Source organism: Oncorhynchus masou, chromosome 27 (assembly GCF_036934945.1).
Source record: "Oncorhynchus masou masou isolate Uvic2021 chromosome 27, UVic_Omas_1.1, whole genome shotgun sequence".
NCBI lineage: Eukaryota > Metazoa > Chordata > Actinopteri > Salmoniformes > Salmonidae > Oncorhynchus > Oncorhynchus masou.
The window spans coordinates 46,145,230-46,169,119 of NC_088238.1; the positions used below are offsets into that span (position 1 = coordinate 46,145,230).

The 23,890-nt window shown below is 42.6% G+C and overlaps 1 protein-coding gene across 1 annotated transcript; it reads right to left on the reverse strand.

Moving 5' to 3' along the window:
- Nucleotides 1-2,213: 2,213 nt before the first annotated feature.
- On the reverse strand, nucleotides 2,214-23,530 carry LOC135515369 (calpain-5-like). The gene is made up of 12 exons (XM_064939046.1): nucleotides 23,366-23,530; nucleotides 21,545-21,676; nucleotides 21,073-21,284; nucleotides 20,450-20,642; nucleotides 19,652-19,854; nucleotides 19,402-19,479; nucleotides 18,791-19,265; nucleotides 18,178-18,300; nucleotides 3,658-3,854; nucleotides 3,314-3,432; nucleotides 2,632-2,768; nucleotides 2,214-2,470 (listed from the first exon to the last, which is right to left on the reverse strand). The coding sequence occupies exons 1-12, from the start codon at nucleotides 23,528-23,530 to the stop codon at nucleotides 2,294-2,296; spliced, it is 2,211 nt and encodes a 736-aa protein (XP_064795118.1). The 3' UTR covers nucleotides 2,214-2,293.
- Between the last annotated feature and the right edge of the window lie 360 nt (nucleotides 23,531-23,890).

Here is a 23,890-nt window from a genome sequence, read left to right on the forward strand (position 1 = left end):
GCCCCCTTTATATATCCTATGGTTCTGACTTGGTGAACAGGGAGAATACTGTAAGAACGGCCCATGTTCTGAATTCTGTAACTATACATGTCAAAAGTGCTGAACAAATAATTATATTGACTAAATCCGTCCTAGCTCTCTCATTAATGTCTAATCGAAATTACAGATTGCCTCCTATCTGCTCGTCATCTCCTTATGCCATCGTTTGTACATCTCATTTATCAGTAGAAACCACATTTGTTTAAGCAAGTCAGCCATATCAGATATCTATTTTTTAAAGACAGTAAATAAGACTGAATAAACTGATTTGCTGCTAGACAAGACTCCACTGATAGCCAGGTGTAGTGATGGTAAGGATTCACTCCATGATGCTGAAAAGAAAGCTCTGCTGTTGGGACAGCTTCATTTAGGCCCTAACAGTTTGTGGGCACTGTTTGTCACCGTTATAGTGCAATGAATGCATTGTTTAGTGTTGTGTTGTGTAGTGGCTTTGTTGGCATGCATCAACAACAAAACATTTGGGGAGTTTGCTTCACCAAGATTGACATGCTAAAATCACCACTGGTATTCAGGAAAGTCAGAGGGAGGAAGACAGCCATGACACAAACATTCCATAGGTTGCTGTATTATGGGCCTTGTCATCAACAGATCTGTGTTCAAATACTATTTGAAATCATTCACTGTATCTGTAATTGATTTAGGTTGCCTGTTGAAATGGAACCAATAGAAAAGTCTCAAAAGTGCAAATCCCTCATACATTGCACTCCAGGCTCAAAATATTGGAAAGATTTCAACCCAGGTTTGGTCATCAATGGCCTATAGAAATGTAATGCATAAAGCAGCCCCAATTCTCTACTCCTCACAACAGAAAAAATATTTTTTAAAGTTCTATACAATATGTTTCTCTCTTTTGTACTCCTTCTAATCAACACTTTGCCTCAAAGTGCTTTGCATTTGGAGTAATTAAGTTGATCATACCACAGATAGAACAATGAGACAGATATTTCACCAGATGTATAAATGTGAAGCATCCGATTGGCGTTTCCACTCTACCAAATACCAAATATGGTGATGAGAGGAAGCCCAGTTTGCTCCCATTTGAAAAGACAGTCTCAAGTCTATCTTGGTTAGTTATAAAAGTCTTTTATAATACTGTGTACAATATTATTTTTTTAGCATTCAACTCAATATTTTTTTTACAATTTAAATGTTTGCCCACACCCACTTTAGCAATGTCTCTCGCAATTTCTGACTCTCATGCATGACAGAATATGACTATAATCATTTAGGAGAGGAATCAAAAATCCCTCCATCCTTCCCAGTTTTGACCGTTCTGCCTGCCCTGACCCAGAGCGTTTCTGCCGTTCTATACCTTGTCCCATCTCACTGGATTATTGACCCCTTCCTGCCCTGACCCTGAGACTTCCTGCCGTTCTAGACCTTTTGTACCCTCGCTGGATTACTGACCTCTGCCTGCCCTGACCCTGAGTCTTCCTGCCGTTCTGGACCTTTTGTACCCTCGCTGGATTACTGACCTCTGCATGCCGTTGACCTGTCGTTTGCCTGCCCCTGGACTAGAAATACACTTTTGTTTCATCGCCACTGTCTGCATCTGGGTCATACCTGAAACCTGATAGTTGATTGTGAATACGGCTAGAAGAGACAGGTTAGGGTATACTCTTGTTCACATTAATTCAACAACAAAAAAATCCCACGTTGAAATATGTATCTTTTTAAAATAAATATTTGAAAATATAGCATACCATATTAAGGTGAAATAAAAAATCTATATAATGGTCAGTTTGTAGAGAAAAATGACATTTTAATTGATCAAAATGTTTTTCCTAAAATTATGCACCTTTCATGACACGTAAAAAAATAGTAAATCTACATATATTATGTATATTCCTTAGTTAACCTTGGCAGCTGGTAATCAATGTATTTTTACAGTTTAAATGTTGTTGTTTAATGTTGTACTCTTACATGGTCTGACCAGCAGAGATGTAAAGTTAGGGGATATTTTTATGATTTTATGATCTCCTCTGCACTAGTAGTGAACAGCAAACAGATAGATCACTGTGCTTTTCTGTTCCTTAACGCAGTAGTTCCGAGTTCTCATAAAATTTAATTCAAAGAGGTATTTGTCTTTGTAATTCATGGAAGCCGAAGACAAATGTCTATTTTCCTTCAAAGCTATTGAATTGGATCCATCCTCATTCAAATCCGCTGCTTCATCCAGAAAAGCAGTGATTGCCATGGTTGTATAGTGGGTGGGACAAGCCACAGCTGTCTGTCACAAGTCTGTCAGGCATTTGCTGGATGAGGTTTCCACATAGATGCATCCCTGGTATCCTGAATGTGATTGGCCGCCCTGCAGGTCAATCCCCTGGCTCCGCTCTCTCTCGCTGTCACCGGTCTGGAGTCGAGCCCCTCCTAATAGAGTGTCCCAAAGTAGACCACGGCTCCACAACTAAACACACACACACACACACATTTGCCCTCAGTGGTATTCGCCCTCAATACTGTTTCCTCTCAAAACTATTTGCCCTCAGTACTACTAGCCCTCGGTACTGTATCATCCTTGTGAGCTGTGTGTGTGTGTGTGTGTGTGTGTGTGTGTGTGTTTCTAACCTTAATGCTGATGTGTGCATCTGGGTATCTCCTGTAGAAAATGGCCCTCATATTGAACTCTGGATTTCCATCCTCCTTGAACACTCGTGTTCTTATGGTTTCGTCTTCACAGCAGATCACAGCATACACATCTGGTGCTACACAACACAGATACAGACACCATGCATAGACATTTACTCTTGTGTTGTCAGACTTCGTCTCATATTCTTTGGAAAGATGGATATCGAGGTTTGTATACAATGAGACTTGATGTGGTCAGTTACTGGCATGAGCCACAATTCCGTGGGATGGTAATGTATGTTAATGTATGTAATACTAATGTTCGTTGCGACAATGTATGCCACAATTTTGTTGTTGTTGAGATAATGTATATCATAAATAAAAAAGTGTTTGTTATAATAATTTGTCAACAATGTTTGCTGTGATAATGTATGTTATGATAATGTTTAGGATGATAATGTATGTTACGATAATACATGTCATAATAATCTGTTTCGATAATATATGTCACAATAATTTATGTTATGATAATGTATGTTTATAATAATATGTCACAATAATGTATTTTATGATCATTTATGTTTAATGTAATGTATGTTATGATAATGTATGTCATAATAATGTATGTTATGATAATGTATGTTGTCATAACGTTAATAATGCCCCAGTGAGGTAACACTACCTGTCTGTTTGGGCTGGCTGAGTCCGCAAGCTCGGCGCAGGTGGACGGTGGTCACGACACTGGACTGGGGGAGACAACACTGCCACACTGACAGAGCAGGCAACTCCTGTCTCAACTCACTATATATATATATATATATATATATATATATATATATATATATATAGGGAGAGAGAATAAAAGTAGTAAAGAGGAAGAATGATAGACAGTAATATTATCAATCATTATATAGTGCTGACATGCTAAATGCACAGGGAATCTCACACACACACTTGACATTACACCTTCTTTCCTAACATACGTTCCATTCCTTCATTCTTAACATTCACACCATTCGCCCTGACCTGAGTCTGAGGTGTGAATGTGAGAAGAGGCGTAGCAGAAAGCGTCCGGTGGCCCTAGGTTGAAAGGTGGTGGGGAGGAGGGCGTAGCGGCCGGGGACCAGGGTCACTCGCAGGGCAACGCTACGGGAGTCTATGTACACAGAGCTTGCAGCCTGCTCCACCACACGCTGCACACGGCTTAGACGGTTCACCTCCACCTGTTAACAATGGGGGAGGGTGAATTAATATGCGGGTAAACGCACAGTAAATATGACATACGCACACACATATGTAGTTTAGAAACTTTGTATCCATTGAACATGCCATACAAATAAAGGCATTTTAATTACATGAAGAGTACCTTGGTCCTCCTTTCTTTTTGATGACCAATTTACCCCTTTTATCAAAGAGCCCCTTCTGTCTACCAAAACCTACTATTGTGTACCTTAGCAGTGCTTCCCTTATTTCTTTTGTTTGGAGTTTTGCATATCTTTTACATTAGCTGCTAACGTGGCTATCATAAAGAACTACAAATACCATGATGATCTGGACAAGACTGCCGAATCGAGGCAAAGGTCATTAATCTCTGGATTAACTATCTAATGTTAGCTACGTGTACAGTACCAGTCAAACGTTTGGACACACCGACTCATTCAAGGGTTTTTACTTTATTTTTCCTATTTTCTACATTGTAGAATAATAGTGAAGACATCAAAACTATGAAATAACACATGGAATCATGTAGTAACCAAAAAAGTGTTCAATCAAAATATGTTTTATATTTGAGATTCTTCAAAGCAGCCACCATTTGCCTTGATGACAGCTTTGCACACTCTTGGCATTCTCTCAACCAGCTTTCTGAGGTAGTCACCTGGAATGCAAGAGTGTGCAAATCTGTCATCAAGGCAAAGGGTGGCTACATTGAAGAATCTTAAATATAAAATATATTTTGAATTGTTTAGCACTTTTTTGGTTACTACATAATTCCACGTGTTATTCACTATCCATTCACTATTATTCTACAATATAGGAAATAGTAAAATAATGAAAAACCCTTGAATGAGTAGGTGTGTTTGACTGATGCCTTAGTAAAAAATAAATTGGCAAAAAAAATTAAATGGACATTTCTGTGAACTGTCTTGTGCAAGTTTACAATACCTGCAAAGGTGTCAGCTAGAGATGACTTGCAGGAGCTTGCAGGGATTTGTAGTTTTTCATGATGTCTACTGTCAAATCTACTCCTGCTCCCGGTCTCGACGCATCACCTTTCTGATTACTTCCCCTATATCTGTCACTCCCTTTGGATCTTTCCCCCGGCGTTACTGACTTTGTTTCTGTGTTTCCTGTCTGTACGCTATTCGTGTTTCTTGTTTCGTTCAATGTTCCATTATTTATGAAATTCACTCCCTGTACTTGCTTCCCGAATGGAGGCAGCAAACAATGTACCAGGCCAGCTGTGGTTTACAACCTGATAGCAATATTTTTAGGACTATCAAGAAATGTATTGGTGAATTGTATTAATCATTCATTGAACTGCATCCATCTTTTCTGCCAACAATGCCTTAGTGTACGTCATGGAAGGTTGATTGAAATATAACCTATTTTTAAAACCTCTTATGAAGTTGGTTTTGTAGCATGAACTGGAAATGTGATATTTGTTACTGATATGATTATCAGTTTGTTTAATATCTGCAAAGTAATTAAAACGCTGTCAGTTACACTTTAAACTTTAGGTCACTGGTTACTTTGTGTGCTAAACATGAAATGTATTTTGCAATGGGAAGTAATAGTACATTTCGATTGGGAAATGCTTAATACTTTTCCAGTATTAGTAGCCACATTGTAAGTTCAACATTTGCAAAACACCCAGTTTTCATAAATAACTCTCTCTCATAACTCTCCATATTTTTGTCCAAAAGGAAAAGGCTTGCTGTCGCACAAGGTCAGCAGCAACATTTAGCGACAGATAGGGGGTCCACATACTCCTGTAATGCCCAGCTCCTTGACTATCTAGCAAGCTTTGTTTGACCCCCCCTCCGATTGGTGCTTATTTGACAAAGTTACAGTCAATCAAGTGAAGACCACCCGCGTCATCGGCGCTCCATGAAGGCGTTGCTCTCTGACCAAATTTGTTGTCCTATAGGATATACTACACTCCTAATGATTTAGTGAAGTCTGGTTACTTCTAGGATCTCTGAGGAATAAATACGAGCGTAATTTGACTGGTTGAAACAACGTTTAGGGTTATATTTTCACAGATTCCTTTCTATGCAAATTGAACGAGTGGAAATACAAAATTGATAGTGCATGCTATATGGACCTTTTAAGGATATGAATAAGGATTTTATCTAACAAAACGACACTTCATATTATCTCTGGGAACCTTTGGAAACCTAGACTGTGCATCCCAGTAGTACATTCTAAAATTGGGGCAGGTTTAAGTCCCCCTGACCATAATCAAGTGTCAGTTTATCCAGGCCAACCCTAGGGGTTTAGCTGTGCCAGATAAACTGTCTGGTCAGCTTGTCGAGAGAGGAAAAGAATACTGCGGGCACAGGGATAGGGAGAGATTGAAACAAATATAGAAATCTGGGCAGGACTTTCATTTTAATTACATTGATTCTACCCAGTAGAGTGAGAGGTAAGTCGATCCATTTACAAAGGTCACCCTCCACCTTTTGCAACAAGCTGGCCAGATTGAGTTTATAGAGGTTCTTCAGGTTACCATTCACCATTATACCCAAATATGTAAAGCCATAGGCGACCATCTAAAAGGAAACGTGTGCTTGATGGTATGGTGGTCAAAGACAGACAACGGTAAGATTTCGCTTTTATCAAAATTGACCTTATATCCAGAGAAAGAACTATAACACTGTAGTAGGATCTGCAAGTGAGAGAGGGATTGTTCTGGGTTCGTTAGAAATAAGATAAGGTCGTCCGCAAAGAGTGATAACTTGTGGGTATGGGGGCCCACCTCAAAGCCATGTATGTCAGGGCACGTTCTAATAGCCTCAGTCAACGGTTTGATGGTGTCATGACGTTGGCCTGGGGGTTAGGTTTATGACAGTCATAAATACCTCTTCCCCCCTTTTTCCTCTCTCTACCCTACTAAGGTTACTTTTGCAAAACCCTTGGTTAACATAGAGATTTGGGGAACATCAAAAGGTGGGGGGAAATTAACTATATTCTGGTAATGCGACCAATTGAACATTTGCGGTGGTACTTAATGAATATGATGTCAGTTCGGTTTTCATCTGAGACATTCTCATCAATGATAAGATGACATAAACTCTACAGTGGAAAGTCTACAGATCAGAGTTATCGGATTCACATGGAATTGTTGTTCAATTTAAATGTTTGAATATGAAATTATTTGTGATGGGTTCAAATGTGATTTTACCTACTAAAATGAGAGATTTGGATTTTCATAAGATAGGGCTCCTCAATCAGTTGCCCGCCCTGTGAAGGGACATGGGCTATACAACTTTTCAAACACGCCCTCCTCTCCCTTCCTATATAAGCCCTTGACGACAATATAACTTTCTGTTCCGAGGATGTAGGACGACGGTCCGATGCCAGAAAGGTTCAGATAAGAACTACAGAATGAAGCAAACATCAGTGGGAGCTTTGGTTGCGAATGGTATGAACTTTGAACTATTATTCACTACAGAAGTGATACCTCCTAGCCGTTGAGTTAGCAACCGCAGTTGCAAACGTAGGTTAGGAAGGAACAGACAGAGTATCCCGTCTACCACACAACGGCGTTACTACAACATATTCAATTTACCAGAAGAGACATTCTTCAAAGGACTCGGTTGGGCAACACGGCCTTCCATCTACCACCAACCTACCGAAGCGCAGCTCAGAGTAAATGTTTATTGCATTTTCCTTTTCCAAATGGGCGGTAATTTAGAATGCATGAGATACTGTATTTACGATAGCACAGATTCTCCTTTGTTCCTCAGTCTTCTCGCTCTTTCACTCTTTCATGATTTAAATTATGTGTATGTGTAATTCTGTGTGATTAGTTAGGTATTTAGTAAATAAATTATTAAACACAATTTTGTATTGCTGATTCAGATTGTTAGCCAGGGTTCATGCAGATAACCAAGAATTTACAACTTTCAGATGAGACTGAATTAAGATGACGATTGATGTTGACTGCTATTGATGTAAAATATTACTAGGTCTTTAAGAGTTTATTTGGAAGATAACAGCTCTACAAATATTATTTTGTGGTGCCCGACTCTCTAGTTAATTACATTTTCATGATTAGCTCAATCAGGTGATATTAATTACGGAGAAATTATTTTATAGAATAGCATGTCACATCACTTAATCCGGCATAGCCAAAGACACGACAATGGCGAGGGCAAAGAGGTGGGGGATAATTAGGCAACCTTGTCTATTCCCCCTATAGAGAGGGAAAGAGGAGGAAGTAATCCCATTGGTAGCAATCCTAGCTTTAGGAGATTTTTAGAGTGATTTTATCAAACTTACAAACATGGTACCTAAACAAAACTTTTCCAAGACGCGAAAGAGGTATGGCCATTCAACCCTATCAAAGACCTTTTCAACGTCGAGGGAGACTGCGACACTATGTATTTTGTTTTTGTTAGCAAGGTGAATTATATCAAAAGAACCTACTGAGATTATGGGAGGACAATCTATTAATTATGAAGCCAGTCTGATCCGGGTTGACCAACAGGGAAACTGGTGACCAGTTTACAATCTGTGTTCAGGAGAGAGATTGGTCTATAGGAGGCACACTTTAGCGGGTTTTTCCCTTTCTTGTGAATTACAGTAATCACTGCTTGAGAGAAAGACACTGTAAAGCAGTTGTCTTCCCTGGCTTTTTAAAGTACCTCCATAAGGTAGGGGACCAACAGCTCCCTAAATACTTTATAGAACCCTGGAGGGAAGCCATCCTCCCCAGGTGATTTATTAGAAGGTAAGGATTTTATGGCCTCCAACAATTCAGGCACTGAGAACTGTTTACTCAGGTGCTCTCTGTCTTCCTCTGACAGGCATGGGAGGTTGAGAGAGGAGAGAAAGGAGTTGATCTCTGATAGATCATCGCTTGATTGGGAAGTGTAGAGGTCTTTGTGTTATTTCTTAAAAGTATCATTAATTTCAGTAGGGTCGAAAGATATCTCATTAGTAAGAGTTTCTATAGCATTAATTGTCCTCGACTTTCCTCTGCATTCAGTTGCCATGCCAATACTTTGTGTGCTTTCTCTCCAAGCTCGTAGTAACGCTGATTTGATTTAGTGATGGCCCTCTCAGCCTGATATGTGTTCAGAGTATTATATTTCAGTTTTTTATTTATCAAAAGCCTGTACAGATATTTAGTTGGGCCTCTTTGGTAGGTTTTCTCTAGCTCAGAGATTTCAGATTCAAGGACATTCAGTTCCGCACCGTGTTTTCTCTTCAACCCTTTATTATAGGAAATGATCTGCCCCCTCAGATAGGCTTTCAATGTGTCCCAAAGAATGAAACTGTCAGGAGCGGAGGGTTTGTTTGTCAAAGTAAAAATATTGATCTGCTCATTGATGAATGCACAAAATTTAGGTTGCTTTTGGAGTGTAGAATTTAGTCTCCATCTATATGCTCCATTTACCTTGGTAGGAATGGAGATTGATAATACCACTAAGCAATCTGGGGAGATACTTGATATCTAACACTCTATGAAACAGTTGGGTCGATAGTAAAAAGTTATCTATGCGTGTGTGTGTGTGTTGTGTGGGTGTGAACAAAAAGAGTAGTCCCTATCCTGTGGATGCAACTGTCTCCAGATGTCTAGCAAATTAAGATCTTTCATGAATGACATGGTGAGCTTGCCGGCTTTGGTAAGAAGTTAGGGTTTATCAGAGGACCTATCAAGAAATGTATCTAAACAAACATTTAAATCTCCTCCAGCCAGTAGTCATCCTGGTGGTGCTTGAGGGGCCTGAAGGAAGACATTCTGAATAAACATATGGTCAGCGAAGTTAGGATCATACATATTCAATAGGGTCCAAGACCCCGAAAACCTATGCCCCTACACCAAAACAAACCTGTCCGAGGGATCAGAGATGGTGTTGTTGACACAGAAGGGGATGTGTCTACTTATCAAAATTGCAGTTCCTCTTGCTTTGGAGTTAAAAGACGCAAAAAATTGTCCTACCCATTCCTTCTTCAATTTCTTGTGTTCACTGGCTGTAATATGTGTTTCCTGTAAAAACACAATGTCAGCCTTTAATTTCACAAGGTATGTATAGACTCTTTTCCTCTTAATCGGGCTGTTAAGACCTTTTACGTTGAATGTGACATATTTTAGTGGATTAAGCATAGGTTGGGTTTACAATATACACTTCTCAAAAAAATTAAGGGAACACTTAAACAGCACAATGTAACTCCAAGTCAATCACACTTCTGTGAAATCAAACTGTCCACTTCGGAAGCAACACTGATTGACAATACATTTCACATGCTGTTGTGCAAATGGAATAGACAACAGGTGTAAATTATAGGCAATTAGCAAGACACCCCCAATAAAGGAGTTGTTCTGCAGGTGGGGACCACAGACCACTTCTCAGTTCCTATGCTTCTTGGCTGATGTTTTGGTCACTTTTGAATGCTGGCGATGCTTTCACTCTAGTGGTAGCATGAGACGGAGTCTACAACCCACACAAGTGGCTCAGGTAGTGCAGCTCATCCAGGATGGCACATCAATGTGAGCTGTGGCAAGAAGGTTTGCTGTGTCTGTCAGCGTAGTGTCCAGAGCATGGAGGCGCTACCAGGAGACAGGCCAGTACATCAGGAGACGTGGAGGAGGCCGTAGGAGGGCAACAACCCAGCAGCAGGACCGCTACCTCCGCCTTTGTGCAAGGAGGAGCAGGAGGAGCACTGCCAGAGCCCTGAAAAATGACCTCCAGCAGGCCACAAATGTACATGTGTCTGCTCAAACGGTCAGAAACAGACTCCATGAGGGTGGTATGAGGGCCCGACGTCCACAGGTGGGGGTTGTGCTTACAGCCCAATACCGTGCAGGACGTTTGGCATTTGCCAGAGAACACCAAGATTGGCAAATTCGCCACTGGCGCCCTGTGCTCTTCACAGATGAAAGCATGTTCACTCTGAGCACATGTGACAGACGTGACAGAGTCTGGAGACACCGTGGAGAACGTTCTGCTGCCTGCGACATCCTCCAGCATGACCGGTTTGGCGGTGGGTCAGTCATGGTGTGGGGTGGCATTTCTTTGGGGGGGCCGCACAGCCCTCCATGTGCTCGCCAGAGGTAGCCTGACTGCCATTAGGTACCGAGATGAGATCCTCAGACCTCTTGTGAGACCATATGCTGGTGCGGTTGGCCCTGGGTTCCTCCAAATGCAAGACAATGCTCGACCTCATGTGGCTGGAGTGTGTCAGCAGTTCCTGCAAGAGGAAGGCATTGATGCTATGGACTGCCGCTTGTTCCCCAGACCTGAATCCAATTGAGCACATCTGACCATCCGCCACCTCATCAGGAACATGCCCAGGCGTTGTAGGGAGGTCATACAGGCACATGGAGGCCACACACACTACTGAGCCTCATTTGGACTTGTTTTATGGACATTACATCAAAGTTGGATCAGCCTGTAGTGTGGTTTTCCACTTTAATTTTGAGTGTGACAAATCTAGTCCTCCTTGGGTTGATAAATTTGATTTCCATTGATAATTTTTGTGTGCTTTTGTTGTCAGCACATTCAACTATGTAAAGAAAAAAGTATTTAGTAAGAATATTTCATTCATTCAGATCTAGGATGTGTTATTTTAGTGTTCCCTTTATTTTTTGAGCAGTGTATAACCAAATGGAAATCTCTTATATGTAATCTCTTATATATATTCAACTTTAGTTTGAACACTGAAGTGACCTACTGTATGTGTCTCTTTAGGAAGGAAAAAACAATAAACATAGAAGAAAAAAAACAGAAACCCCACCCGGGGTTGTCAGACTAAATCCACAATCCCAACAATCAAACATGAATACACTTGTAGAGATACGTTGTTGCTCGTTATCCATCTTGCTCTTACTAGCTAAACCTTGGCGTAAACTAAAACCTGCGAGCTCTCTAAGTTGAAAACAAACATTGTGAATAGACGTTTATGGCTGAATATCTACTGCCCACAGTAAGGGCTGCGTGAGTCTTTTTCAGGAGAGGAGAAACATAAATGGGGGGGGAAAGCAGTGGGCCTAAGCCCACTAATTTGCTTCACCCAGTGGATATTGACTAAACCAAAATATACTCTCCTGTAAATGTAATAGGATTCACCCCGGGAAAAAAACGGTTAGTTGAAAATGTACAAATCAATTATAGTGACCGGATAGCGGGGTAAATGGATCCAAATTCCAAGAAGAGATCAGCAGTTCAGTCCCAGGACAGCACGGAAAAGAAAAAACAAACAAACTGTATCTTATCCCCCAGAGAGACCATCCTGATTCAGACCCGGTTCAGTTCTTTGAGAAAAGTGAACACTTCTCCCGGTGTGTTGAAGAGATGGCTTCGGCCTTTGTACTGAACTTTCATCTGCGCAGGGTGGATGAGGTAACCGGTGATGTTCTTCTCCTTCAGTGCTTTGGCGGCAGGTCTGAACTGCTTGCGACGTCTGGCGAAATCCGCGCTCATATCCGGGAAATGGCTGACCCTCTTGTCATCGATGGTGATGTACCCTTTGGCTCTTGCGAGTTGCAGTATCTTCTCTCTGTCCTGGAAACGGAGGAACCTGATCAGGCCAGCTCGTGGGGGCTCATCTGGCCCGGGGTTTCGGGGGCGGATGTTCTGTGGGCGCGTTCGATTTCCAACGGCTTGGTGAAGTTGACTATGCCTAGGACATCCGGGATCCAATGAGTGAAGAAATGGACCGGGTCATGGCCCTCGCTGTCCTCTTTCAATCCCACCACACAGATATTGCTACGTCTGCTCTGGTTCTCCATCTAGTCTACCTTGTTTTTCAGGTAGGCATTGTCCTTCTACAGTTGTATCAGAACCTGGTGATGTCGAGTAATGGTATCTTCAACTGTGCTAATGCACAACTCAATCTCAGTCGTTCTCAAAAAGAGATCATTCATGGAGGATTTCAGGTCGTCAATATAAGGGAATACCCCCCTGAAATGGACAAAAATGAATGGGAAACCATTGGCATAGTACAAACCATGTACACGATGGACAATACCACCCAAATCGGCGTTGATTCATGCAAAATGTTTTGCAAATGCCATATGGCAAATGCCAGTTGTAACACTTCAAAAATCCAACAGGTGGCGTGTGCGCTCCACCGTGGTTTTTCATATAGGAAATGGACCCCAAGTCAACATCCAAAAGCCAAATTTTGAAAAAATGATTTTTTTGTCAAAAACTTATCACCCCTTAAAAAAGTGCTTTCTGGACCATTTTTCGAAATTCTTTCGCTTTTTTTGTCAATTACACGTGTAAGAACTGTATGAATATACTTTTGTCCAATTTTATTATCATAATTTTTTTTTTTTTACTTGCGCATTATTGCACATGTTTTCTCCATTTGCAATATGATTTCATAGGAAGTCAGAAGTCAAAAGTCAATAATTGCAAAATTTCATAAAAAACTTCACACACCCCTAAAAAAGTGCTTTCTGGACCGTTTTTCGAAATTCTTTAGAATTTTGTGTCAATTACACACGTATAAGAACTGTATCAACATACTTTAGTCATATTTTATTATCATAATTTTTTTTTTTACTTGTGCATTAGGCATATGTTTTCTCCATTTGGAACATGATTTCATAGGAAGTCAAAAGTCAAAAATGGCAAAATTTCATAAAAAACTTCACACACCCTTAAAAAGTGGCATATGTTTTGTGGGGGCCAAATGTCATAAGAAATTTGACATGCTCAAAAATCCTGCAGAAATGCAAAATTAACTGGCCTGATGAACTCGGGATGGCCGGGCAGTGATTGTTGTTCCTTTCCATCACTGGTGGTGTTGATTTCATCATGTCCATTTGTTTATGTTTTCTCACTTTTGCAAAGTCACTGTGCATTTGCAATATGGTTAACTGGGCATTCACCATCACGAATTTGTCATGCTATAAAAATCGTGCAGGAATGCCAAATTGACTGGCCCGATGAACTCGGGATGGCTGGGCAGTGATTCTGGTACCTCTCCATCGCTCGTTAGGGTTGATTTCAGAATGTCACTTTTGGTGATGGTACCTCACTGTTGAAACATATTGCAAATGTTTTCTCACTTTTGCAAAGACACTGTGCATTTGCAATATGGTTAACTGGGCATTCACCATCACGAATTTGTCATGCTATAAAAATCGTGCAGGAATGCCAAATTGACTGGCCCGATAAACTCGGGATGGCTGGGCAGTGATTCTGGTACCTCTCCATCGCTCGTTAGGGTTGATTTCAGAATGTCACTTTTGGTGATGGTACCTCACCGTTTAAACATATTGCAAATGAACAAGAGTCACCAGCAAGTCACCGTCCATCAGTCAATTTGATATCATTCTGACACCAAACTGATACAAACTGACACCAAACCCACTTTTCCCAACTCGTTTAGTAGCCAACTATCACATACTTCAGAGCTGGCCCAAAATTCACAACGCCTTCGGTTCAAACCATAAAAAAACATAAAACACGTAGTTACGTTCTAGCTGCGGGTCCATTTCTTGTGTTATGTGTATGCCTAGCTGAGGCGACCCCGAATCCCAAGTTTCGGCTCGATAGGTCATTTGGTGTCCGAGTAAAACCCTAATTGGTGCTGAAAATCCACTTTTTTCAATTACTTGCTACCGGGGCCTTGAATGAGCTACCGGACAGAAACGTTGGGTTCTGTCTCTATGGGCCGAGACGGTCACAATGCACCTAGTCTTGTGACTCTGGGACTTTTCTAAATGTCGCCATTTTTGTAATGGTCAAAATGAATTGAAGTCATTGCAAATGTACGAGGCTGTTTCTCGGTCCGAGAACCTTCTAGAGCCACCTAACTCACCACGCACTATCGACCTGAGGTCTAGAACAAGTTTCTAAAGATTTGGAACACTAGGTCTGACGGTTCATTTTTAGCTCGAACAAAGCTAACTATTGGAGGCAGTGTCAGTCTCTACGCACCCCAATACGTCCGTCCTTCCAAATTGTGTATCTGTGTGATTTAGTTTTGAATTTTTATGGGAAAAATGACTGATTTACAGTTCATGGGGGTTGCCTAATCACACATATGAAGTTCTGGACAGATCTGATTTTTTTAACCCTTCCAAACAGTCCCTGAGACACCAATTATGGCACTTCCAGTTGGCACAGGAAGCTATAAGTCAACACATATCCTCATTGGGGTATGCTTTTACAGAATCCTGAGTTTTAAGTCTTTACGTTAAGAATTGACTGATTTACACAGGGTTCAATGCACTATGTCCATCAAATTGCAGGCAGGGTATGAATATACACTTTTAGGGTGATTTTAAGCACTTCCGGTTGGTCCAGGAAGCTTGGAATCGACACAGGTAGACCTCATAGTGTCCTGATGGACTGTCATCAAAGACAGGTTCATAAGGCATTCATAACCCATATAGGCCTCAGGTTGAATTTAGAGGAGCAGGCAATGTATTCCTATGGGGAGAGAAGTCAATGCAAACTGTTTGATGTAAACACCTTATTTTAACTGTGAAGGGTTAATGCCACACGGTCAAGGTTAGGCTTGCACAGATCGGGAGGACCTTAGGAACATTCCTGTGTTTGAATTGTCCTTCTAAACCTAACGGTTCCGCCGCTGTCACCCAAAATCAAATGACGTTGTGGTGCAGGCTTCATTTTGGGCCTACTTTTCTAATGGTCGCTGCGCTTAGTCCGAGTGAGCTACGGTCAAGCGGGATATCTCGTTGAACTCGGCATGGCCTTGGGATTATGTTTATGCCATTGCCTGCTCTCTGTGTCTTTAAACACCGCGCTTTGTCACTCCATCCTTGCTGTGTGCGTGTGTGAGAGCTTTTCTTTGACATCTGTTGGGAGAAATGACTGATTTTACAGTTCAGGAGGGTTGCCTAATCACACATATGAAGTTTTGAAAAGATGTGACCTTTTTAACCCTTGGATACAGCCACTATGACACCATTTAAGGCACTTCCTGTTGGCACAGGAAGCTATAAATAAACTCATATCCTCATTGGGGTATGCCTTTACAGAATCCTGAGTTTTAAGTCTTTACGTTAAGAACTGAGTTATTTACGGAGGGTTTAGTGAGTGTGTGTTATTTCAGAAAATCATAGAAAATCACAGAAATCTCGCAGAGCTCCGCAGCACACTTTAAAAATATTCGTATGAACACCCTGCAACTGGATCTGTAACTGTTGAAAAAAAAAACTATATTTGAACATCACATATCTGTCATTGTACGATTTCTCTTAAATGACGATAGATAAATGGCTGATTTTTTTGTTATTGACACCGGAGGCTCCTTGACTTTGACGTGAAGTGAAAAAATAATTTCTCTATTTTCATTTTGGACCTTTAATCCCAGAAAAATGGCCAGAACTCAAAAACCGTTGAGGCCTAGACGCCATCTTGTTCGGGGCCAACTGCCCATTATGCCAAACCTATGCTCACCAAGTTTCGGCTTCGAAATATTTTCAGTTTTCGAGATAAGGCCCGTCGTGATTCGTGATGTTTTGTCAAATTGCAGTATGATTGCTTATGCCCTCTTGTGGGATTTTCCGGGATAGCGGAAAAATGACCAAAATTTGATTATTTTATAAAACGAAAACCGAATATCCGACAAAGTTCATTTGATGACTTCCCGGTAGGTCTGGCCCTGCCGCTCGGCCCGACGCCGTCCCCGAATTTAACAAATGTTTTCAGACGTCTAGTAAGGGACGGTACATTTGCAATATGGACTTTCTCACTAACCATACAGAAAATGTCGAAATGTTCCCTTAAGGTATGGAAGAATGGAGTTCAGCCGATTTCTTGTCAATTTTCAGAGAAAGACCTTTGTTACCATCCTGATTTCCCGGAGGAGAGTAGCAAGCCTGTCTTTAGGCTCGCAAGAGGCCGAGAGCAACAGTCTGGAACTGTCGTCTGAGTTATGATAATCTTGCTAGCTGTATGCTAATGCTAATCTTGCTAGCTGTAGCGTTATCTTGGGAATCAACTACTTTTAGGTTGTCCTTCTTGCCTCTCGGCCAGAGGTCCAAGGCTCTTTGGGAAGGTAAGTACTTGACAATTTATCAGCTGATGTTAGAATATTGTTTCAATGTTGTTATTTAGGTAATAATGGAATAACTTTGAAGAGCTTGGTTTGTCAACGTCTGCTCAGCTCCGCAGCATCACGTGCTCCTCGATTTGGTACTGTTTGACACGTATGAAAGAGAACTCTTGGCCAACGTTTCTAGACGTTGTCAGGAGGTTTCAAAATGAATGTATTTGAAACCTATTCCAACATAGCCAATAGGTTGGGATTTGATACTGTTTGACACGTACGAGAAGGAACTCCTGGCCAACGTTTATGAACGTTTTCAGTAGGTTTCAAAATAAACATTTATAAATAAATGTATTTGAAACTTATTCCAACGTTTGTCACGTACCTACTTCGTGGGTACAGCCATGTTTGTTTACTTCACCGCTATCCCATAATGCTAGGTAACTTTCTTCTTCTATAACGTTACTTGTCAAAATTGACACATCTGTCTCCAGAGAAAAGAGAGTCTGTCACGACTCCCTGCCTGTTCAGGTGGCGCTCGGCGGTCGTCGTCGCCGGTCTACTAGCTGCCACCGATCCCCTTTTCCTTTTCTGTTTGTTATGTCTTATTGGTTGCACCTGTCTCTTATTTTGTTTTGCTTCAGGACTATTTAAGCCTGTTAGGCCCGCCTGTTTTTGTGCGGGCTTGTTTTCTGTTAGTCGAGGTTGTTGCGTGTAGTGTTCCTGTCTGTTTGTGCCCTGTGTTGGGTTGGACAATTTTTGATTATTCGCCTGTTGTTTTGGGCGTTTAATTTGGAGGCCGTAATAAAGTCCGGTGTCCGCATTATCCTCTACTCTCTGCTTGACTCCGCACCCACTACTCCAGGCTTTGTGACAGAGTCACCGATAAACAGAAAGAGATCTGTGTGCCCAAATGGTGTGAGAGAGCACGAGTTAACTGTGCCCCTCAAATAAATGTTATTAGTCCTGGGATGAGTTATAACACTCAAGTTACCTTGTTTCAGACGACAGCACCTGAAATAATGGAGAGAGACGGAAGCCCAAGAGACAGAAGCCCAGGGGAGAGAAGGAGCACAAGCACAGATTTGACCTGAATGCTTTTTGACTAAAGAGGACATTTTGTAACTCCAGCGATTTGATTAAATGTGTCCAGTGGTAAAAAGAAAGGGAAATAGTAATAAAATAGTAAAGTAGTACTTTACTAAAAGTAGTAAAATACACCTGGGAAATATTAATAGTGTTAACTAACAGGGAAGTTCAATCTCGTGCTTCTCTGCGTGGGCTAATATTTCTTCTGCATGGCACGCTTCCAGCTTAGAGGGAACATTGCCTGTGACTCACCCTCAGCACCTCAAAGCCGATGGGCAGATTCGCTCCTCCTCCATCCTTCCTCTTTATCCTCCTGTCCTCCTGCTGCAGACAGATCAACACCTCATCCTCCTTTCCCTGCACCTCAAACATGAACTGTAGTGGGAGAGGTGGGATAAGAGATAGAAGGGGGGGGGGCAGAAGGGAGGCAGAGCTTCCCTAGAATAGCAGTAACACTAATATAGCTTAGTGTCAGCCATGTTGTTTTTAGCTTATGTTGTTTCCTAACTGCACCCCTCTGAATAGGCTTTCACAGGTCTATTTCTACACCATTATTAAGTTTGCAGCAGTTGCCAAAATAGTACATGTTGAGTCCTTACAGTTATAGCAACACAAATGATTTACATGCTTGAGGTATAAGCATACTATATAATGAGATACTATACTATCATACTGTGTGTAGGTCTCTGAACATAAAGAACATGTTTATCACTACCGTCAGAATGTAACTACTGGTCATTACCAAACACACTCTGAATGGACTGAACCTTGCCCTGGAACCATTTAACCAGTTGCTATGGGCATAAACCTTGTTATAGTGTAGGCTCACCTGGTTGTTGTGTAGAAATATATAGGGTAAACCCACCTGGGGGTTGTGTAGAAAGGTGTCTTTGTGGTTGATGCATCCTCCACACCTACTCCTCTTATCCATGTGTTTATCCCACCGTCCATCCACCTCTCCCTCCTTCTTCACACTCTCCTCCTTCCTCTTTGTCTTCTTCTCCCCCCCCTTCTTCGCTATAGCCACCTTCTCTCTCCCTCCACCGGCTCCTCCTTCTCCTCCTCCACCTCTCTGTCTCTTCCCCAATCTTGCCTCCTTCCGGTCCCCTCGCGGAGTCTGGTTCACCTCCCCATGCTTGGCTGTGTTCTTCCCGAGGTTGGATGCCTGGCGGCCGGGGAGGAGGGTGGCGAGGGTTGCTCCGGTAGTGTTGGGGGATGGGACCCACTCCCCATGGCAGCGAACCTCTCTCCAGTGGGTGTTGGGCCACAGCAGGGCTCGTTCTACCAGACGACACACCACCACATCTGTGAAGTAGCAGCAGAAATCCTCAAACTCCATCCTGAGGGAAGGGGAGGTGAAAAAGTATCTTTTTAGTTTTTCAACAGGAATTGTAGTGTATTTGTAGTGACTTGTTTAATGATTTGAGCATTGTTTTCTGTCAAAAGAGTGATGCTTATTTTACTATTTGTCTTTACCAGAACTCTCCCACATCTCTGACAATGAGGCCCATCTTCTCCCTCTCACCACGACCAACCTGCTTCCACTGCTGAGACCTGAAGCGGGCGCAAAGTAGCTCTATGTCAATGGACCAAATAGACAAAACCTTGTTTCTAGTCCGTTCCTGATTTTTGACATTACCCAAAAGGGACAACCCTTGGCCTATAGTTATTTGTTGAATGTACCGTATGCTGATAGACTAGAACAGCAGTAACCGTTCCCCCTCACCCCTGACTCCAGGGCCCGGTAAAGTCGGCTGTACCCCAGGGGTTCCTCATGCGCACCATGCCGAGATGGGACGTCCCGCTACAACGGCCAGGCAGCAGTGACCGCTTCCCCAGACGCACCTTCCTCACCGCGGTGATACCGTAGGCATGGCCCCGCACCAGACCACAGTCTAGCACCGACTCTACTCTCTCTCCCTCCGCTGGCTGTAGAGAGAGTGAGAGAGAGACTCAATACAGATATGCTAATACCAATACACACCACAGGCACTCTATGAAGGCAACCTTGATGTGCATAATTGGAATCTTGCAGTATACTACAACTACACAATGAACAATACAGATCATTAATCAATAGAGGCATGTGTGGAGTGAAAGGACAGACAGAGACGTGATAGGATAGATAGCATTCAGTGCCATTCTAACGCATTCTGTACTACAGTACATGTAAGCGTTAGCATTGTTAATGCTGGACTGTGCCCAACACAGCCACTATGTAGCCACCTGTCTCTCTATAACCCGCTACTGTACAGTAGGTAGAGGTGATCTCTCTGGTAGGACAACATTCATAGAAGCTCTCTGGCCCAATCCCAAACCATTCATTACCACCCTGAATGCACACGTTCATATCACATCTAGGGCAGGTGGGCACAAGCCTAGATTTTGAGGCCTCGGTACTAATTCACTGATCTAAGGTCAATTGAAAATCTTCCCCACACATGGTTACTGTTACGCTGTGGAGAGAAGGGTAAGCTGATCCTAGGACTGTGGTTATGCAGGGAAAAGTGTATTGGTCACTAACCCGTATGGAGCAGGTGATGAGGGCTTTGCATCCGTGGGCCTTGGCCAGGGTCTGGAACAGCGCCCTCCTCTGGTCGGGGTGCAGGGTGAGGGCCTCCCTGTCCAGGCATAGGGGCTCCGACACCCCCCCTGTGAAGTCTATGAGGGCCTCCGCCGTGTTACCGCCTTCTAATGCCTCATAGCAGCCATTCAACCTGGGGAAGAGGAAGAGGGGAGGAAAGGGTTGGAAGACTGAAGAAATGTTAAATGGGTGAGGATAAGCTACTGGTTTTGTTGACTAGCTACTGGCTTATTTTGTCCTGTGTGGTCACTGTGGTGTATACTGTGTGGTGTACACTGTGTGGTGTATACTGTGTGGTGTACAGTACACTGTGTGGTGTACACTGTGTGGTGTACACTGTGTGGTGTACACTGTGTGGTGTATACTGTGTGGTGGATACTGTGTAGTGTATACTGTGTAGTGTATACTGTGTGGTGGATACTGTATTCATTATATCTAAAATTACTCTGTGCAATCGGGACAATAAATGAATACTGATTGAGTGATTAACAAGCCTCCTCCTAGCCAACCTGAAATCTAATCTCTCAGCTGTGTCTTGGCTTTAGTACAGTGTAAAGTCTCACTTAGCGTAGGCCTTCTCCAACAGGCTGCTCCAGTACTCCCGTGGCGTGGCTGAGCGGCAGAAGAGCAGCGTTCCGTCCTCACTGACCGGAAGGAGGTCGTCCACCACCACGTCTGTCCAGCGGCCAAGCCGCCAGAAGCGGAAGTGGAAGATTCCGGCGTACAGGTCCGGACGCTTGGGCTTCCACTCCTGTTCCACGTGATCAGGAATCACCTGGTGGTGTAGACCAATGAAATTGAACAAGGGTTTTGGGGTACTTGAATGTGTTAGTACAGAGGCGGCCAGCTTCCTGGTCGTTCAGAGCTACGGAGTGTGCAGGCTTTTATTCCAGCCCAGCACTAACATGTCTGATTCAGCTATAAGAAACATATCGTTAAGACTTCTTCAGTAAAATGAATAGGAAATCAGTGACCAGGAAGTAAATCACTGAGTGTGACCTATAGGGATTTGGCCTCTGCCCTTTGACCCCTCACCTTCTTCCACAGCGATGGCTCCGAGGCCAGACAGGAAGTGGCTGCCACCATCCAGCAGTTACCTAAACTGCCTTGGTGCAGGTCCCATGTGCTGATCCTGTCCACAAAGAGACGAGGGTCCTTACACAGTTCCTGAGAGAGAGAGAGAGAGAGAGAGAGAGAGAGAGAGAGAGAGAGAGAGAGAGACTCAATACAGATACACAATAACATGTTAACATATGCATACTCCAAGATCAGCAGTAAATTGGGTGCAACGTAGAGTACAGTACAGTAAGGCTATTCAATCTAGTTTATCTTGACATGGTGTCAGTGTTTTTGTCAGGACAAGTGTCAATCCAGTCTATGCTCATAATCCTACACCTAACCCGTACTCTTACCCTCACCCAAACCTTAAACCAAAAACCTAACCTTAACCCTGAACCTTAACACAGCTCCTAAACATAACCCGAAACCTAACCCTAGGTCCTAACCCTAACACTTAACGTAATTCTAACCCTAACCCTAACACTAATTCTAACCTTAACCCTAAACCCCCTAGAAATAGCATTTGACCTTGTGGTGACTAACAAAATGTCCCCAGTTGGTCAAATTTTTGTTTGTTTCCTAATCTTGTGGGGACGTCCAGTCCCCACAAGAATAGTTAAACATTATCACACACACAAACACACTGCTACACACACAGGTCACAACCTGTAAACATGTAACTCTAGAAAAGTTATGAACTCAATTTCCCCTTAGATGACATCATGTTCAAGCTAAGTACTGTATGAAATATGATGCTGACCGGATTTTATAACAGTTATGATAGCTGAGGAAGGAAGTTCAGAGTGTCCAAGCGTCTTGTCCATGTGTGTGTTGTGTGTGTGTGTGTGGTGTACACGTGCATGAATGCTGGTGAGAGTGTGTGCAAGTGTGTGTGTGCGTTTGTGTGTATACAGGAGTCCAAGTGCGTATGTCTCACTGCAAAGTGAGGTGACAGATGTCATCCTATCATTCGGCTCATGTTGGATGCAGGCTTAAATTACCTGTGCAGAGCATTAGGAACACAATCCCATTAACCCTTTGTGGTTAGCCCCCCCACACTCCAGTGAGCAAAGAGAATACCTGTGCAGTCCAGTATTCTATCGATTAATGCAATCAACAACAAAAATCTGACCTCCTATAGGAACATTTCGTTCCTCATATTGTTTTTGTTTTTTGTATATCTTCTATGTATACTTAAGAAAGACTACAACCACAACCTGATGTCCAATAAACAGCCACCCTTGAAGCTACACCACTACACAGCCCTTCTCCACTCGTCATCACAAACACATGCTATTTAAATCATCAGGTGATGCTTTTATAAACACACACTGAAACCCTGGTCATATTCAGGTCCAAATCTGCAACACGCGCCACACACACTCCCGTTGGTGTTGGGTTACACTGTCCTGACGCCTCTGGTCTGTTAGAAAGGCTTTAATGAACTATATCTGGAATAAAACCTGCTGAGTGGACAACTAGAATTAGACTGGGGACTTAAATGGGTGCCTCCTGGGAAAGGGCACAAAGGGGAGTCCAGGCGTTCTAAAGTGTGTGTGAGGTTGTAGAGGAAGAGAGAAAGCAATTGATTGATTTTGATGAAAAATTATGTTCTGGTGCCGCTTCTCTCTCTTTTTTTTCTTTTTTTTTGTGTGTTTTTTTTGTTGTCTTTTTGTCTGTGTATGATTTTACCTCTGTTTTCCACTTCTATCTCTCACCCTCGTCCACTCTTTCACTGCCTCACTCCATCTCTCTCTCCCCCACCTTCCCCCTCCGTCCCATCCCCGATCCGCTCACCCGTGGTCTTTTCCATGTGAGTCCAGGGGGTGGGGCTCGTTTGTAGAAGAGTGACAGTGCGGATGGGGGAAAGAGGGGATCCTTGAAGAGCTTGCCCCGCTGCAGACATGCCCTCTTCAGCTTGTGGTAACTCTGCCCCTGGAACCAACATACTCTCTCTGGCATACTGAGGGTGAGAGAGAAAACGAGGAGACTGGGATTGAGAGAGAAAAAGATGGGGATTGAGAGAGGAGAGGGGGGGGGACAGCGAAGAGAATGTCTGCTCATTTCAGTAGTTAGAACATGATGTTACAAAGTCCTCTCATTCTATTGGTGTCTATAGAGAAAGAATGGTTCCGTTATTAATTACACTTTGGATGGTGTATCAATACTCACCCTGTCACGACAAAGACACAGGCGCTCATCCTAACTCAGTTGCCAGAGAGGAAGGAAACCATTCAGGGATTTCACCATGAGGCCAAAAATGATTTTAAAACAGCTACAGAGTTGAATGGCAGTGATAGGAGATAACTGAATATGGATCAA

Excerpts from the sequence above, each read along its gene's own strand:
- LOC135515369 (XM_064939046.1), bottom strand. The coding sequence starts at position 23,530 with ATGCCAGAGAGAGTATGTTGGTTCCAGGGGCAGAGTTACCACAAGCTG. Across the intron at positions 3,855-18,177 it reads TCGGCTTTGAGGTGCTGAGG|GTGGAGGTGAACCGTCTAAG; the intron begins GTGAGTCACAGG and ends CATTGTTAACAG. Across the intron at positions 2,471-2,631 it reads ATGCACACATCAGCATTAAG|TTGTGGAGCCGTGGTCTACT; the intron begins GTTAGAAACACA and ends GTGTGTGTTTAG.